Here is a 17,446-nt window from a genome sequence, read left to right on the forward strand (position 1 = left end):
CACACACACACACACAGCACTGTGCTAGAACCTGGGAAAGCAGATATGAAGTTGAGAGAAGATACCTAGTTCCTGCCCTCATGGACAGTCATATCCATCATCTACAGTCTAACAGATGACTAAGGGAAATGTACATCAATAATATACAATACTACTGAATAAGTGTGATAGCTATAGAGCTGAAAGAGACCCAAGAGGTCATCTGATCCAATCTCCTCATTTTACAGATGAGTAAAGTGAATCCCAGGGAAGTTAAGTGATTCGTCCAAGGTCACAAAGGTAGAAAGCATCAGAGGCAGAATTTGAACCCAGACCTCCTCATTCCAGAGCTTGTGCTTGTCCCACTTGTTCAAGGTGCTTCCATCTTGAAAAAACAAAGAGATCTATGAGGTCCACAGAAGAATTGATGATGATCTGACTTGGGCTAGATGAAAAATTATCTTTAAATTCTCTATGAAGAAAGAAAAGGTTTATACAACAAATCAATTTTGCAAACAAGATTGCAGAGAGCATTAAAAATAATAATAGTAATGAAGATCACTTTTATTGACATAGTATTTTATGACTGCCAAACACTTTGTCTTATCTCCATTGTTTAATTGCTTGGGATCATAATATACAGGGGGAAATAAGAACTTTAGAAATGATTAATTCTGATTCCTAGAGAGGTTAAAAGACTTGCCCAGGGTAAATAAGAAGAATTTATGTTGTTAGTTAGACATGACTCATTTGATGGGTCCATAATTTGTGGAACTATGATGTTAGATTAACCATTTCATAGTCTTTTGAGACACCATGTTGAAAAAGTCCTCCCTGCTAAGCCTCTAGAATCAAGGAAGTCTGTCATGATCTTCAAGTGAAAGCAGTCATGATCCTGCTGATAATTTAGAACTACCAGAGAATTTCAGAGAACCACAGAATAGTTCAACCAGAACACAGCTTAAAGACCCCCTAGCCCATCCCTCTCATTTTATGGATAAAGAAACTGAGGCCCAGAAGGTTTAAGTAACTTGCCCAAGGTCACATAGCTCATACTCCAGACATGCTCATTGATAACTGTCTCTGTCTGCATTTATACTCTTTGGAGTTAAATCTTTGTCATTCAAAGAAGAAGAAGAAGAAGAAAAAAGGTAGATTCATGCTCCATTTCATCCTTAACTGAATCTCTACTCTTTTGTTTCAGACCAATCCAACAGAAACCTGTACCTCCACCAAGTAAGTGCAATGAGCTACTGATAATAAAATTAAAGGCGGTTTTATTTACAATAAGATTGTACAGAATTAAGAGATTTGGTCATTCATTTTTCTGGTTAATTCGATAAATATAAGCAAGCAAGCAACCAACCAAATAGTACTGAAGCTAGAGAGCTCAGGCTCCTTCCTCAATTCCTCATCCTGGCTTGATGGTAACCTTGACTTCTTCAAGGGTAGGGTAATAAAGTAGGACCAAGCAGGTCCTACTATGCTGGGACAGTTTTGAATATTGTTCTTCAATGTATGCCTATCATATGAGGACCAGTCTAGACAAACTCAGAAAATATCCATCACCAAATTGAATCCGGGACAGTATACTTTGGGGCACAACAACCCTCGAAAGTCATCTTCTAAATCTACTAAACCTTGGAAGGACTGGTATCTACCTCAGAACTAGGAACATGCTCTATGACAAAATCAGAAGTCCTTGAAATATTGAGATACAACAAAGGTTGTGAGATGCAGAGGTGTTTGTAGCAGTTACAGAGCTAGTCTTGGAGTCAAGAAGACCTGAATTCAGGTCCCATGAACTAGTTGTGTGACCTCAGTACCCCAGCTTCTCTTATAGGAAGGGTTCTGATCTGCATTGATAGAAGAAATGACAAGTCTAGTCTTAAATAAACTAACTTAAGCTTCATAGTGAGTAAATGCCAAATCCTTAATTTGCCTGAATAATCTAATACTTTGTGTGGGTAAAAAGGAATATTATACTGAACTAACTGATGAGTATTATATGAGCACTGAAATTATAAAAACATAGGTGGTTGGAGATATAAGAGACTTCCAGAATTGTTTTGTCCAGTATTCCTTCCCTCGCTCCTTGCATTTTAGAAATGAGGAAAGTTGGGGGGAAGGGAGAAGAGTCAGGTAACTTATCCAAGATCACAGATTGGGTTAGTGGCATAGTCAAGACTAGAACCCAGGACTCCTCCCTCTGAGTACAGCTGTCTTGCCATTAAACCAAGGATTATTTGTAATATATCTACACAAAGTCATCTCCCACATTCATATTAAGATTGGGGGGGAGAGGGATTTTAATGAGTTTGGGAATCACGTTAGCCAAATGCAATTGTCGTTAAATCCTAGATTTTATAATCAAATTATAAATAAAAACCTTTTGGTCATTGTTGAATTTGTGAAAGATATTTAAATGTATATTACACTTATTAAAAAGATAAAGGCAAGGATTTGAGGTCATTCCAAATTTGCTGCAACTTCTATTGCAAGTTTGAAGAAGACCTTAAGTCAAATTCAGTTATCACTTAATTCTAACTTTTAAAAGTATGCTATAATATGTAATATTTAATAGGTTAGGAAACTAGAGAAATGAATTAGTTCTTTTTGGCCCCAGGGGGAAGAATTAAGGGCACTAGGTGGCAAATTTAGGCTTGATATAAGGAAAACCTTCCTAAAAGTGAGCTGCCTCAAGAGCTAATAGAAAACTCCACTGGAAGTCTTTAAGCAAATGTCTATATGATCGTTGTTATGTTCTAACAGAAACTGTTTTTTAGGCATGATTTTGGAGTCGATATTTAGTGAGGCCACCCTCAATTCTGAAAGAGCCTGACCCTAATCTCATTCATATGGTCCTGGACTACCTTATGTTCTTTGAGGCCTTCCCATAATTAGAAGACTGGTTTTGTTCATTTGTTTCCCAATCTTTGACATTAAGGACACCACTCTCTAGGTACAGTGGGAAAGAGATCATGAGGGTACCAGTGTACGTTAGGATGGATTGACCTAAATTTTACTGTATGTTTCAAAGTCTATTCAAATCCTGTTTGGGGCTGGGGGATACCAATAACACTGTTTTAGGTTTTTTTTCGTTTTGTTTTGTTTTGTTTTTTTTAAGTGAGGAAGGATTCTTATCCATTCTGTTCACTTGTCTGCTACTATTAGCGTCAACAATTGCAAATCAAATATTTTAGAACTAACTTCTTTGCTTTTCTCTTCCTTCCAAATAACTGTTCAGTTCTAAAACTGAACAGACTTCATGAGGTGACAGAATTGTGACACAATTCAGGCTAATCCCTGCCTCTCTTTGCTTATGCTTCTGTCCCAGCCTAGAATGTCCAATCCATCGCATGTACCTCCTCAGCTCCTACAAATCTCACCTCTTCCATGAAGCCCTTTCTGACCACTCAGATCCCAACTGGTTTCTGCCTCCTTCAAACATCTCTTGCACCTTTCACCTGTATACCTTCCCTTATATAATGTTTTATATAGTTCTGTAGTTGTTTGTCATGTTTTTGCCTAATCTCCTAACCACAGTGTAAGCTCCTTGGGAGCACGGACTAAGTCTTATATTTCCCTTTTTGACTGATCTCAAATCCTTTTTTAGAGCCTCCGGAGGTATTAAGTCCCAGTATGGATATTCCATTACCCAACTTTCCAGCCAATTCCTGTTTGTCAGATCAGGTATGAAATTATTCCTGTAAGTATCAACTCTTTATCTGGTGGAGAAGCACAGCAACACATAAAAGAGAGTTTTCTAGATAGAACTTGAATGGAGTTACACATGTGGGCATTTAATATACTCTTCCATTTAATTCAATTTAACAAACATTTACCAACCATCTGCTAGATGCAAGTCACTAGGAATATGAAGATAGGTGTGACATAGCTTGCAATATAATGAGGACAAAACACGTACACAAAATAACTCTGACATGGGAATAAAATGATCGGGAAGCATTCATCAAATACCTATCATGTGCCAGGCACCACATTATACAAGTACATAAATGAAACAATTTCTGTGTTCAAGAAGCTTATATTTCACTAGAGGTGAAAACAAATATATGTGTGTGTGTGTGTGTGTGTGTGTGTGTGTGTGTGTGTGTATACGTATACACACATATCTACCCACATGCACACATGAATGTATATATGCAATACACACATGTAAATATACAAGCACAGGTGTATGTGTGAAGTACACAGACACACGTATGATATGCATGCATGTGTCCTATGGATATGTTGTGCGTATGCATACATACATGTGGGCGTGCATACACATGCACACACAGAGACACACACGACTTGACAGCTGAAAAACTGAGATAAGTGCAGAGAAGATATCCAAAGTGTTGCTCGAAATCTGGGATGACGCTCATTGGGAAGGTCAGAGAAGGCTCCATAGAAGAGGTGACACTGAGTGAGGCCTTGAAGGAAAGACGTCAACAGGTGGCAAAGCTAAAGCTCAGCCCAGCAGAAGCAGAGAACGCAGGATGAAGGCAAGGCAAGAGGGGAGGGGTCTAGTTTAGCTGCAGGGCATGCAGGCTAGGATGAGGAAGACCTGAGCTAACATTCAGCCTCAAGACACTCACTAGCTTTGTTACCTTGGCCAAGTCACTTAACTTCTGTTTGCCTTAATCCATCGGAGAAGGAAATGACAAATCACTCCAGAATTTTTTGTCAAGAAAACCCCACAGACAGCTTGGTCCGTGGGGTCATGAAGAGTTGGACACGACTCAATAATTGAACAACAGCAACAAAGTATGAATATATGACTTGAGAAGCCAGCTTGTCCAGCACCTCAAACACAGAAATAAGAGGTTATATTTTATTCAAAGTAATGTTAAAAAAGGAAAAAAAAAGTAAAGATTTTTGGGTAGAAGAATGATGTGATCAAAGTGTATTCTCTTGTGATTCCTACCATTAATGACTTCTGTCAACTAAAAAAAAAAACCAAAACGCTTATGGGTTACAGAGTACTTTCCCTACAATGACTGTAAGGTAGGCAGTGCAAGCATCGTGGACCCAGTTTTATGGATGAAATGATTAAGACTGTATCAGGTTGCCCAAGGTAACACAGTGATAGAATGACTTCCATCTCTGATATCCTAATTCCAAGTCCATGGGTCTCTTCTCTGCACAGGCCTGTGTAAGAGGCTCCCTTGGGCACCAATATGAAGGTAGATGGAAGAGGACTAAGTAGGCAGGAAGCAGAAAGCCCAACTAGGTGATGATTACAGGAGCCTGGGCATGAGATAAAGAGAGTCTGAACTAAGGCAGTTGCAATAGGAATGGAAAGGAAGGGAGATATGACTTATCAAAACAGACTTAGGACCTGATGATATTGGGAGAGGGGATGGGCAAGATTGGATGAGGAGTGAAAGTTGAGTTCAAAGTTCTCAGTCTAGGCGACATACAGGGAGAATGATTGTACCGTTAGCAGAAATATAGTTATGGAGAGGGGCACGTTTAGAGACAGGATTCAGTTGAGTTGGAGGTCATAGTGGGAAATCTAGACGGTACTCATCCAACAAGCATTTGGAAATATGGGATGAGAGCTCTAGGCAGAGATGTGAGAAATACAGAGATCTGGAAGCTGATTGCATAGAGGTGATACATGAAGCCATGGAAGGAGATAAGCCCAATGGTGGATGTGTCCTTTTGCAGTTGACTGTGGGCATTTTTGAGGTCCCAAAGGTGATAAGTGGTGATTCCCATTTGTCTAACAAACAGGAAGCATGTCCTTTCCTTGGGTTTCTCACAGATACCAGGGTAGGGAAGGGTCCAACACCACCTTCTGCTGTGCCTTTTTTTTTCCTTCCATAAGTTCTCTATTCCTGCCTTGCAATCTAAATATACACACACAGTTTCTAGGTTCCTAGGGTCATAAATCTAGAGAGGTCATCTAGTCTAATTCCCTTACTTTACAGATGCAAAAACTGAGTGGTTTCCAGGCCCAGAGAGGTTGAGAGCCTTTTCCAAGGTCACATATAGGTACTCAATGGCAGAGCTGGGATATGAACTGAGGGATGTGCCAATACTGCATTCTTTCCAAGGTCTCTTCTTGTGCATCTAAAAGATAGGGTTCTCAGTCTCTCCTTTGCATTAGCATTTTTAATGTGTTCTTGGTTTTGCAGGAAGCTGAGGTTCACTGCAGACCATGGTACGCTGGTTCCTGTGACCGAAAGTCAGCAGAGGCTGCATTATACAAATCCAACAAGGTGTGTTTCTTAATTCCAAAATCTGTGCATAGCCTACCATTGCCATTTCTTTTTATGTAACACTGTGCATTTTGATTGACTGTGCGCTATCTTTGGAATACCGTCCTTCCTTGTCTCCACCTCTGGGTTTCCCTCAAATCCCAGCTAAAATCTCACCTTTCCTACGGCTCCTTAATGTTACTGTTTTCCCTCTAAGACTGCCTCCAAATTGTGTGTGTGTGTGTGTGTGTGTGTGTGTGTGTGTGTGTGTGTGTAGTACATAGTTGTTTGCATTTTATCTCCCACATTAGACTGTGACTTCTTTGAGGGCAGGGGCCATTTCTACCTTTCTTTGTATCCCCAGCATTTAGCCCAGTGCCTGGCATAGAACAAGAGCTCAACACATGCTTCTTGTTGTGGTGGGGAGACTTTGGCTTAATTTCTTTAAGTGACTTATTCAAGGCCACAGCGGGTCAGGGATAGAGGTAGGTGCCAGACTCAGGCCTCCTCACTCCAGGGCCAGTGCTCCTTCTCCCACACCCCACTGCTTCTCTAGAAAAACTTCATGTTGGGGCAGCTAGGTGGTGCAGTGGATAGAGCACTTAGATCTACTCAACATTCTCAAAACAAGGAAGCGCCTCCCAGAACGTGCTGCTCACCATAATTTCTTTTATTTCTGCTGATGGCATGACCATTCTACCTGTCAGCTACATGGGCCAGTGACTTTGGACTTCTCCATGCTTCTGTCTGTGTCTCTCACCTGGCCCAATTCCAATGCTTACCAGCTGCATGACCACTGACAAGTTACTTTACAAGTTCCATTTCCTCACATGTAAAATGGAGTACCTAACTCAAATGAGAAACACATGATGAGATCTGCAAACTTTAAAGCCCTGTGTAGTCAGTTATTATTCTACCTGCTTCTGTATTGTGAGAATGCCTTTCCCCCTTCTCCCCTCAGAATAATAACTTTCACCAGCAAGGTAAACATCTCAGCTCCTTCCGTTTACACATCTGACATGGGGCTGTTCTCCATCCCTCACGTCTCTCCCTCTGTCCTTCCGTCAGCTTTGCTCTTCCAAGTATCCTTCACCTCCTTCCCACCTCTCTGTGAGCATCTGGAGGCATGGTTACCTTCAGACAAGACGAGGCAAGGGACATGAGAGGTACTGAATACATGGGAGATCAGAGGAGTGAGAAATCACGTCCTACTGGGGAACTTGCAAAGTGTTGAAGGAAGAGGCAACGTTGGAAGTGGGCCTTCAACAATGAGATGGATTCTAATGGCTAGAAGCAGGTAAAAGGGACAGCAGGAACAAAGCCACAGAGGGGGAAGATGTAAAGCATTTGGAACAACCACGTGTAGTATGATTTGCCTGGAATATAGGTTACTTGGAGTCAACAAGCATTTATTAAGCACTTACTAGTGGGGCAGCTAGGTGGCGCCATAATGCATAGTGGCAGGCCTGAGCTCAAATCCAGCCTCAGACACTTATTAGCTGTGTAACCCCTGGGCAAGTCACTTAACTCTGTTTGCTTCACTTTCCTTATCTGTAAAATGGGCTGGAGAAGGAAATGGCAAACCACTCTAGTATCTTTGTCAAGAAAAATCCAAATGGGGTCATGAAGAGTTGGGCATGACTGAACAACAACATGTTTCAGGCACTATGCTAAGTGCTGGGGATACCATTCCTGGTAACAGATGGGTGCTGATACCAGATAGCAATTGTTTCCTCCGGTCTCATATACCCTCTAATATTCTGTTGCCTCATATTTCACTGCATCCCATTTAAGTGACATATGTACGGTCAGAAGTTTCTTCAGGATTTACCTATGAACCAGAATGCCTCATCCTCAGAGCATCATTCTGTGCTGTTTCTAGACCCTGAGAAAGGAAGAGGAGGGAGAAGAGACTTCTGTAGATCAGAGGTAGATGGTAGCAGTTTCTCCAACATCCAGTTGGCGCGAACTCTACATCTTGACTTCTGAAAGGTCTTCTTCCCCTTCCTGGTAATGAAGATTCCTAGGAGAAATGGTGGAAAGAATGAGAAAGAACACAGGAGAGATATCCATCTGGCCTGCCCTTACCCCAAGGTTTCAAGGTTTTACTCTTTGTAAAAAAGAGATTGGAAATTATTCTGAGGCAATGTAATGCCTGGCTGGTTTTTATAAAAAAATTTTTAAAATAAATTATATTGACTTGATGTTATGGGAAATTAAAATTAGGATATCTTTTTTGAAAGGTCTAGAGACAATATTAATGTGTTCTTTCATGCGTATTTACTATTCCTATAACCAAACTGTTCTGTTTACTTTCATCAGTTTATAATCAGTTTATGGTACAATGGAAAGATAATGAAAGATGGAACCAGAAGTCCTAGAGTAAAACCTACCTTCAGAACTTTACTACCTGAATAACCTTGGAAAAGTCATTCCTTCTTTCTAGATCTTAGTCTCCTCCTCTGTAAACTGAGGGAGTTTGACCAGATGACCTCTAAATTCTCTTTAGCTATAATGACAACAGTAGTTCACGTTTCATTAGCGCTTTAAGGTTTGAAAAGCAGTAATATGTGTGTGTGTGCGTGTGATCATTTGATGTATGACTCTATGCCCTTTTGGTTTCATTTTGTATTCGACTGATACCAAATGGAGAGATCTGTGATTTCATTAGTATTGGTATTTGTACTTCATTAGTAGTATTCCCAGATGAGGAAACACCCTCTACCAATGAAGGCTGGCACGTACTCTGCACCTTATAGTTCTACAGGGTTGCCCAGGGCACTGAGAGATTAAATCCTGTTTGAGCAGGGTCACATAGACGGTATGTACCAAAAGTGAGGCTTTAACCCAAGCAAGTCCTCCTGAATTAAGACCAACTCTCTGTCCATTATACCACACTGGAATGTTGTTGAAAATGGTAGACCATAAATTCTTATAATTTTTCACATTTCAGTAGTATTTTGTAGTTTACAAATAACTTCCACACACCTGATTTCATAGGACCAAGGTGGAAGTAGCAGCATCCCCAGTTTAAGATAAGGAAACAGAGGTTAAATGACTAGCCCCAGGTCACGTAGCCAGCAGCAGAAAGCACACTGGACTTGGAATTGAAGGACCTAGATTCACTTTCTATCTTGGACACTTACTAACCATGTGATATTGGCAGCTATACCACCCCTCTGGGCTTCAGTTTCCTTATTTGTAAAATGAAGAAGTTGGACTAGAATTCCAAAGTCCCTTTCAGCTCCAAAATTTGTGACCCTAACTGAAAGAGCCAAGATTGGAAACCAAGTTTTCCGAGAAGTCCAGTGCCCTTTCCAATGAAAAGGCATTCAAAGGCCAATAATACCTTTCTTTAGTTATCCTTAAAGGTGGTTTCCCATTTGTAGCAAGTAATAGCAATACTAACCATAATGTGTGGGTTTTTTTTTTTCTTCTATGACTAGGATGGATCATTTCTTATAAGGAAAAGTTCTGGTCACAACTCCAAGCAGCCATATACATTAGTTGTATTCTATAACAGAAGGGTTTATAACATCCCTGTGCGGTATATTGAATCAACAAAACAATATGCTTTGGGCAGTAAGAAAAATGGTGAAGAGGTGAGTAATTCTTTCAGTTCAACTCAATTGTGCCACAGTTTTAGCCACTGTGTAAGGTGCCCTAGGATATATAAAGGAAGTATCAAACATGGGCACTGCTCAGTCCTGCCCAGACCTCAGGAGATTTAGTCTTATTCTGGAAGCGACTTATATACGACATAATTAAAGAACATACAGGACAATATTCTTGTGCTACAGATCCTATGGGCAGTCAGGAACAAGAGACATAAAGGTGAAGATAACGGCAATGATGAAGTTTATCCAAGTCAAGATCATAATCCTGGACCAGAAACACAGAATTCAAGTTAATTAGCAAGGCAAGACTAGAAATTGGATTACCAGGACAGGGTTGGAAACACAGAGCTCAAGTGCTCAGAGCCTATGCAAAAGTATTGAAGGTCAGTTTACCAGGCTGGAATCAGGAATGGAAATGTGAGGAAGGGAACAGCTGGGGGCCCTAAACACAAGGTCAAACCTGTCTTAACTCCTTCTCAGTCTGGACAAGTGTTAAAACTTAATTCTTACTTGCTTAGTTAGTTTGCTGTCTCTCTGAAAGGTGACCACTGAGTTGGAACAATAAGAAAAAAGTACATGGAAGATCCAGAACTTGATTTGGAGGGTGGAGGATAGGTAAAATGTATATAGACATAAAGTTGTGGTCATTTGTCCTTTCTGCTGAGACACTACCAGGAACCAGGGGCTTGCTACTTTTCAAGGCAGCCCATTTCCTGCTAGGTAACCCTAAGTAATGGAATGTTTTTTCCATATGTTCAGCTGAAAGCTTCCTTCAAGCAACTTCTATCCACTGGTTCCAGTGTTGCCCTGTGGAGCAACACTCCCAATAAATAAGCCTTCCCCTCTGTGTGACCAGACTTCAAACAAATGAAGGCAGCTAGTATGTCTCCATGTGATATAATGTAATTCCTTCAAAATTTCACCATAGAAATTATAGAAGTAATTTTGCAGTTCATCAGACTTTCACCAGTAGGGTGACTATCTCAGTTCACTCCAAGGGCATTTCCAGTTTGGCCAGGAGATGGCCTTGTGAGCTCATCTCTGCTTCTACAGCATTTACTTAGGTTGACCACTAGATGTCATAAATGCCCTTGAAATGTTAGATCTAGAAAGAGTTTAGTGACCATTGACTCTATTCCCCATTGTTCACTTCATTTAAAAGAGGCCCGCAGAAATGAATCACAGAATCTCAGAGTGGACATGGTCCTGAGAGGCCATCTAGCCCACCCCACAGCAGAACAAGAGCCATTCTACAATATCCCCAACAGCTCGACATCCAACCTACTCCTGAGGGGCCACCCACTATTCCTTGAGGCAGTACTCATTCCAATTTGAGACAGCACCAATCATTAGGAAGCTTTTCTTAAAGGACCTATATCTGCTTCATTGCAATTTCTGCCCCTTGCTCCTAGCTCTATCATCTGAGTACAAGTAGAATTAAGTCTAACCCCTTTTCCACATGACAGTCTTGAAAGCAACTTGACTATCAGGTTTCCAAGTCTTTTTTTTTTTTTTCCAGCCAAAGACAAGGTTTATTAGAACATCCGCCATATTGGCCAGACTCTTAAGGAGTCTGAACATTAGTGAGCAGTGGCTAGATTTTAAGAATCTGAGCCCCTAAGTCTTTTCTGATCCAGTCTAAATATCCCCATTCAAGTGTCCATGGTCCTAGAGGTCTCGAGTGTTCAGACTGCTAGATCTGACTCATTCTGACTCCTTCAGGCTCTCATTTTTTGTCTAGTAGCTTTCTAAACAAAAAGCATTTTGAAACTTTTGTAGGTCTTGGTGGATCTTTAAGAAACTCAGAAAAAAACTCATTTCTGGTAAACCAATCAACTCTTTATTGTTGAAATGTACGTAACTTTGGGAAGGAAATACTTTTATAACATAGCAAGTTACAGCAAGGTTAAAAAAAAATCCTATTTCTTAAGCCCATGATCTCCAGGAAGATCACAGGTTATTATCTCAGTTATTATTTCTGTCTGTCTAAGCTTTCAGAGAGCCCATGTGTACCATGTTCCTCTTTATATTTTCTTTCCCTTCCTCTCTCTCTCTCTCTCTCTCTCTCTCTCTCTCACAGTTGCTTCTTAATGGCTTTTTTCATACTAGCTAGAAGAATGACCAGGGGCTTCCAATGTCCTCCAGCTTTAGCTTCAAACTCAGTAAGTAAATAGGTAGAAATCAAAGGGTGAAATGGGTTTACTACTTTCTTTTTATTTTTTTTTAATTGATTCCAAGCTAACTAACCGAAGGCTATGTAAATCAGTCAGGAGTTGTAAACATTTCTGGAAGACAAGCCCTGAGTCTCTCTCCAGTCTGACTTTGAAGACCTGTCTCTTACTTGGGAACCTTCTTTAAGGCTCTTCAATAACAGCAGCATCATATATGGACTGCGACACTCGCTGTGCCTCCCACACATCGTGCCATCTCCAGACATTGAGCATTTTCACTAGCTGCCCCCTGTGCTTGGAATGATCTTCCTGCTCATCTATCCTTCCGGGCTTCCGTGGCTTCCTTCATGTCTCAGCTAAAATCCCCTCTTCTTCAAAAGGCCTTTTCCCAATTCCCCTTAATGCTAGTGTCTTCTCTCTGACATTAAACCCAATTTATCCTGTATAGGTCTTGTTTGAATATAGTTATTTGTATATTGTCTCCCCCATTAGACTATGAGATCCTTGAGAGGGCTGTTCTTGCTTCTTTTTTGTATCTCCAAAGCTCTTCAGTGTCTGGCACATAAAAGGCACTTAAATGCTAGCCAACTGACTCAATGAATGAACGAGTCCTCAGTAGGGCACTATGCTAGGAAGATGGCTTCCTTCTCCAGCCTATCTAATCTGCAAGTAGAGTAGAGGTATTTATTGTTCCCTACCCTCTAGGACACTTGGGGGTCTAATTCAATGAAATATTAAGTAGAAATCATAGAACCAAAGAATGTTAGAACTACGGAAGGGACCTTAATGGTCACCTATTCCAACCACATCATTTCACAAGTGAAGAAGCCAAGGCCTAGGTCTAGAGAGGTAAAGTGAATTCTCAAAAGTCACACAATAAGACAGTTGAAGAGTTGAAACTAAAATTCAAGTCCCCCCAGCTCATGGGCAAGTGATCCTTTTGGAAGAAATTCATAAGGATGGTACTTGTGTTGGAACAAGAGTTCACTGACTTGTAGAAGTTGGTGTAGAAGAGATAGGGCTTGGTCTGGGCTTTTACACGGAATTAAAGTCTTGCTTTAATGTGCCTCTCTTGTCTTCCTCCAGCACTTTAATAGTGTGGCTGATATAATAAAGAATCACCAACATATGCCTCTGGTTCTCATCGACAGTCAGAACAACACCAAAGATTCCACTAGACTGAAATATGCTGTTAAAGTTTCATAGGAAGCAAGAAGAGAAATGAGATTAGCATAGTTGCCTCAGATGTCCCCAATTCCCTACTTTTTTTAGAGACCTGAGAAACATTCTCAAGGCCGCTCTTGGATCACAGCTCATGCACCATGGACTGAGGCAGCTGGCACAGAGGGCACCATCCCTTCAGAAGGAGATCTTGAAGACTGTGTTGTCTATTGTGTCTCAAGATAATGCTGTTAGTATACAGTGAGGTTGAGATGTTATCACACCATTGCCATAAGACTCCAAACTAGACTGTAAGAAGCAGTTAGAGAATGAGAATTTTCAGTCATTCAACTACAAGTTCTCTTCTATTGATCCATTTTCAGCAGAAGAAAGAAAGCAAAGCCACCCAGCAAACAAGGTTGCTAAGAAACTGAGGCTGGGAAAAAAGAGCACTAAACTCAGATGGCTGAGATATCCTGGGTATCTTTTCTCAAACCCTGACAATCACTTCTTGATTAAACTTTTAATGTAAAGGAAAAAAAGATCAGAATGTTATGATATAGTCTAGACTGTACGTAGCAGGCATGTATTATTGAGTGATTGTTATGACCTGTCACCACTCACTTCCTCCCACAGGGAGTGTGGATGTACCCTAAAGCATGGGGTCAGCTTTCTAAGAAATCACTGTTCACTTCTGGGTTGGTTGGGGTTGTTCTACTCATTAAAGAGATGTCATTGTTCTTCATGCATGTGTCTATCGGTGGACCCAGAAGTAGGATGAACAAAACACTTGAGTTCACAGCAAACCTTCTCCTAGAGATGTGATCAGTCCCCCAAAAAGGGGGTGAGGAGGGGTTATGACAATCAAAATTGGACAAGAATTCTATTATTTAGAAGCTGGCAACTCACCATTGAAGATAACTATATTTTAATAAAATGCTTAGTTTTTATACATTTTCCTGCTATGGTTAATGCCAACTGACCTTGCTCTGAATATTCTTAACATTTTTTAAGCAAAATCCTTTTCTAATGTGAATCATGAGCCCTCTTCTTCCCTATCAGCCCCCTACCCCACCCCAATCATTTCAGTTTTCAAAGTATAGTTGTTCCTATATGGTGCAATCTTACTAAATCTGAATCTGTAACAACCTAACCTGGACCACTGAAATTTATTTTTTCACTATTGAGTGAAAGGGTTTTACTAATAAAGATTAGTAGCAGCAGCAAAGTTGATTGGCCCTTGGTTTCTAACTGCTAGACTTGGAGTCACGAACACCTAGATTCAAATCCTGCCCTACTCATTAACTATATGACCCTGGAGAAACTAACTTCACCTCTCTGGGCCTCATTTTCCTCATCTGTAAAATGAATTTTGATTTGATGACTTCTAAGGTCCCTTCCAGGTCTAGCTACCTTCAGGCTACTGAAAGATCTGGCTCTCCAGAGATTAAAAATGTACTCCTCCCTTGACTGTGTGCTAAACTACCCCTTTCTCCCTCCTCTCTTATCTCAGACATCCTAGAGCAGTGGTGTCAAACTCAAATAGAAAAGGGGCCATCAGTCAATACAATAAGGATCCCTGCGGGCTGCATATTGACATAATTTTTAAATGTAATGTTGTATTTGTTTTATCATAGTTTGTTTTATTTAGTTAAATATTTCCCAATTATATTTAATCTGGTTCTGAGGCAATCGGGGTGGGGGTCCCATGTTTGACGTTTCTGTCCTGGAGTATTGCCCCCACCAAAGAAGTACATGGGAGCCTGGGAAAAGCTTCGGCTTGTCTCCCTGTGTCAAACAGAACTGTACAAGTTGGGGTTTAGGATCTTGCTGGGCTCCTCAGACAGGCTCCTAAACAGGGAAATGGGGGTCAAACGGGTTCCAACATCAGATGAGTAGAAGTCTGTGCCCCAGATCTTCTAATTTCTTTTTTTCTACTTAAAGCCTTTCATGATGTCTCAGATCTACACCAATGTTACAGACAAGATGCAAAGGCCTTCAGTTTTAACTTCAATTAGCTGCAATAGAATAAAATTTTGTTTCTCACTTTATAAGTTGGAAGGGAGGAGGCAATGACAGGGCCAAAATGCCCGTCTAGATACTGGCTGCCAAATATCTGGAGATGTGTAAAGGTTTCTGGGGTTCACTTAAATTTGAAGATCCCCTACACTACACAAAGGCAAGAGATTACCTTCTTTAAAAAAAAAATTGTTGTACCTGTGATTTATGTGTACAGATGTTCCAATAGAAAAAATATGTTGGGATGGGAAGGGAAAAGAATTAAATGAATATGATGTAGTGTGAAATAAAGAAATTAAATTCCTCTGAACTGTTACTTCTTTGCAACAGATGAATCAAGCAAGTTTTAAGTGCTTAATGTGTGACAGCCACTGTGCAGAGCACTAAGGAGAAAAAACAAAAAAGAAATAGCTCCTGCCCTCACAGACCAAGATGGGCAACATAGAGCCAACCTTGGTGTAACTGGCCCTGAAGTCAGAGGACCAGGGCTCAACATCTTACCCAACACTTATTACCTGACCTTGGGCAAATCGTTTCAGTTTATTTGGTGTTGGATTAGATGCACTATATTGCCTGAAGTCCCTCCCCGTTCTAAATCATTGATCCTATGAGTCTGTGTATAGTCATTTATGGGGAGGCAAATGCCATGAGCTAGGGAAGGCAAGAAGATGGCAGGAACAGTAAGCCTAGTTTAGGTGGTAGACTAAGTGAAGGTATAAGGCTGGAGCCAGGTTGTGAAGGGCTGAAAGATAAATAGAAAGCATTACATTTGACTTTAGATGAATTGTCAAGTGGATGTCAAGACATCCACTTAGAAAAATCACTTTGGCAGCAATATGGAGGATGCTTTGGAAAGGGGAGGCTTGAGACCAGTTAGGAGGCTACTGTAGCAGTCTGAGAAGATAAGGCCCAGAACCAAGGTGGTGGCACTGAGTGGAAAGATGGAGATGAGTGAGATCATCAGGGTCTCGTGAGGTACCTACACTGGTCTAGAGTGGCGATATCTCCTGTTTTAAAACATTACAGGAAAACAAGCTTCCCACAGTAGTTTGCTGTAGTGTTAAACAATATTTAGCATGCATTTTTCCTAATAAATTTTTCTGCAACGACTAAGTCTATATAATGACCCTCATACAAGTGAAAACCTTTTCATACTTATTTCTCAACATTTGAATTACGCTATGAATCTCTCCCTAGCAATCTACTTGTTTCCCCAAACACACTGAGATATCTCCAGTAAGGGCCTGAGCAAAGCCAAATAACTGCCTCACAGACCCAGCTGCTTTGTTCCCTTTACCTGTACAATATGCAACACTGACTGCATTGTATAGCATACATAATATAGAAGATGTAGTTACCTGGCATCATCTTGTCTTTTGCTACACTATACTCAGTGCCTCATGATACTTCCTAACTCTATCTGCAGTATTCTGGTGAACAAGCAAAAGAGGCAATGAAAGGAGAAATAATCTCAGCTCTTCAGTTTACCAAGGATTTTCACATACATTCTCTCTCCATCTGTTGAAATGTTACCTTTTAAGGTCCAGTTCAAATATCCATTCCTCCATGGTTTCCTTTGACTGGCAACCTCCTGCCAGAAATTCTTTCGTGTATTTTTATTCAAAGCACACTATTATGCTTTACTGAACGTCTACAATATTCAAATTTATAATTACTTGTTTTATTTCTACCACTAGAGTGAGGCAGCATCAAGCGGTGCAGGTGTCAGACACTGCCCCAACCAGCTCACAATGTAATTGGGAAGTCTGACAAAAATACAACATAACAGTAATTAGTAGTTTTCCAAGCCCCTGTGCAGCCACAGGGATCTGTTTCTATTCTGAGTTTGAATCTACTGGTGTAGTGGATAGAGCAGCAGCTCAAGAAAGAAGAGGATTCAAGTTCCACCTCTGACCCATGCTAGCTGCAAGACCGTGATTCAGTCTCAGTGTCTCCGACAACTCAGACTCCACGTTGCAGACAATCCACTTATCTGCATCAGTAAATGGCACCTCCACAGAAGGCATTCCCTACACTGATTAAATCATAAGTGCCCTTAATCTGGGGCCCACAGACCACCAAGAGATCCATAAATTTGGATGGGAAAAAGTTACATCTTGGTTTTCACTGTCACCTAACTGAAAATGATCATGTCCTTCAATTGTAAACAGACAATAAATATTTGGTCTAAAACAAGAAGAGAAAAAAGTCAACTCAAGTGAAGGCAAAAACTATATCTTGGTGTTGTTTCCTCAGGTACAAAGTGCATTCATTGTACTTAACA

General features: G+C 40.6%; 1 protein-coding gene across 2 annotated transcripts in view; it reads left to right on the forward strand.

The window, feature by feature from the left end:
- The window catches only part of BLNK (B cell linker), a 99,039-nt gene extending 84,942 nt beyond the window's left edge, over positions 1-14,097 (forward strand). For both annotated transcript variants that reach the window (XM_027859783.1, XM_027859778.1), the window contains exons 15-19: positions 1,184-1,215; positions 3,596-3,672; positions 6,132-6,215; positions 9,641-9,796; positions 13,069-14,097. In XM_027859783.1, the coding sequence (XP_027715584.1) occupies positions 1,184-1,215; positions 3,596-3,672; positions 6,132-6,215; positions 9,641-9,796; positions 13,069-13,188 (469 nt within the window). In that variant the 3' untranslated portion in view covers positions 13,189-14,097. The remainder of the gene's footprint in view (positions 1-1,183; positions 1,216-3,595; positions 3,673-6,131; positions 6,216-9,640; positions 9,797-13,068) is intronic.
- The last annotated feature ends 3,349 nt before the right edge of the window (positions 14,098-17,446 follow it).

This window comes from Vombatus ursinus, unplaced genomic scaffold, assembly GCF_900497805.2.
Source record: "Vombatus ursinus unplaced genomic scaffold, bare-nosed wombat genome assembly UNPS02000749.1, whole genome shotgun sequence".
Taxonomy (NCBI): domain Eukaryota; kingdom Metazoa; phylum Chordata; class Mammalia; order Diprotodontia; family Vombatidae; genus Vombatus; species Vombatus ursinus.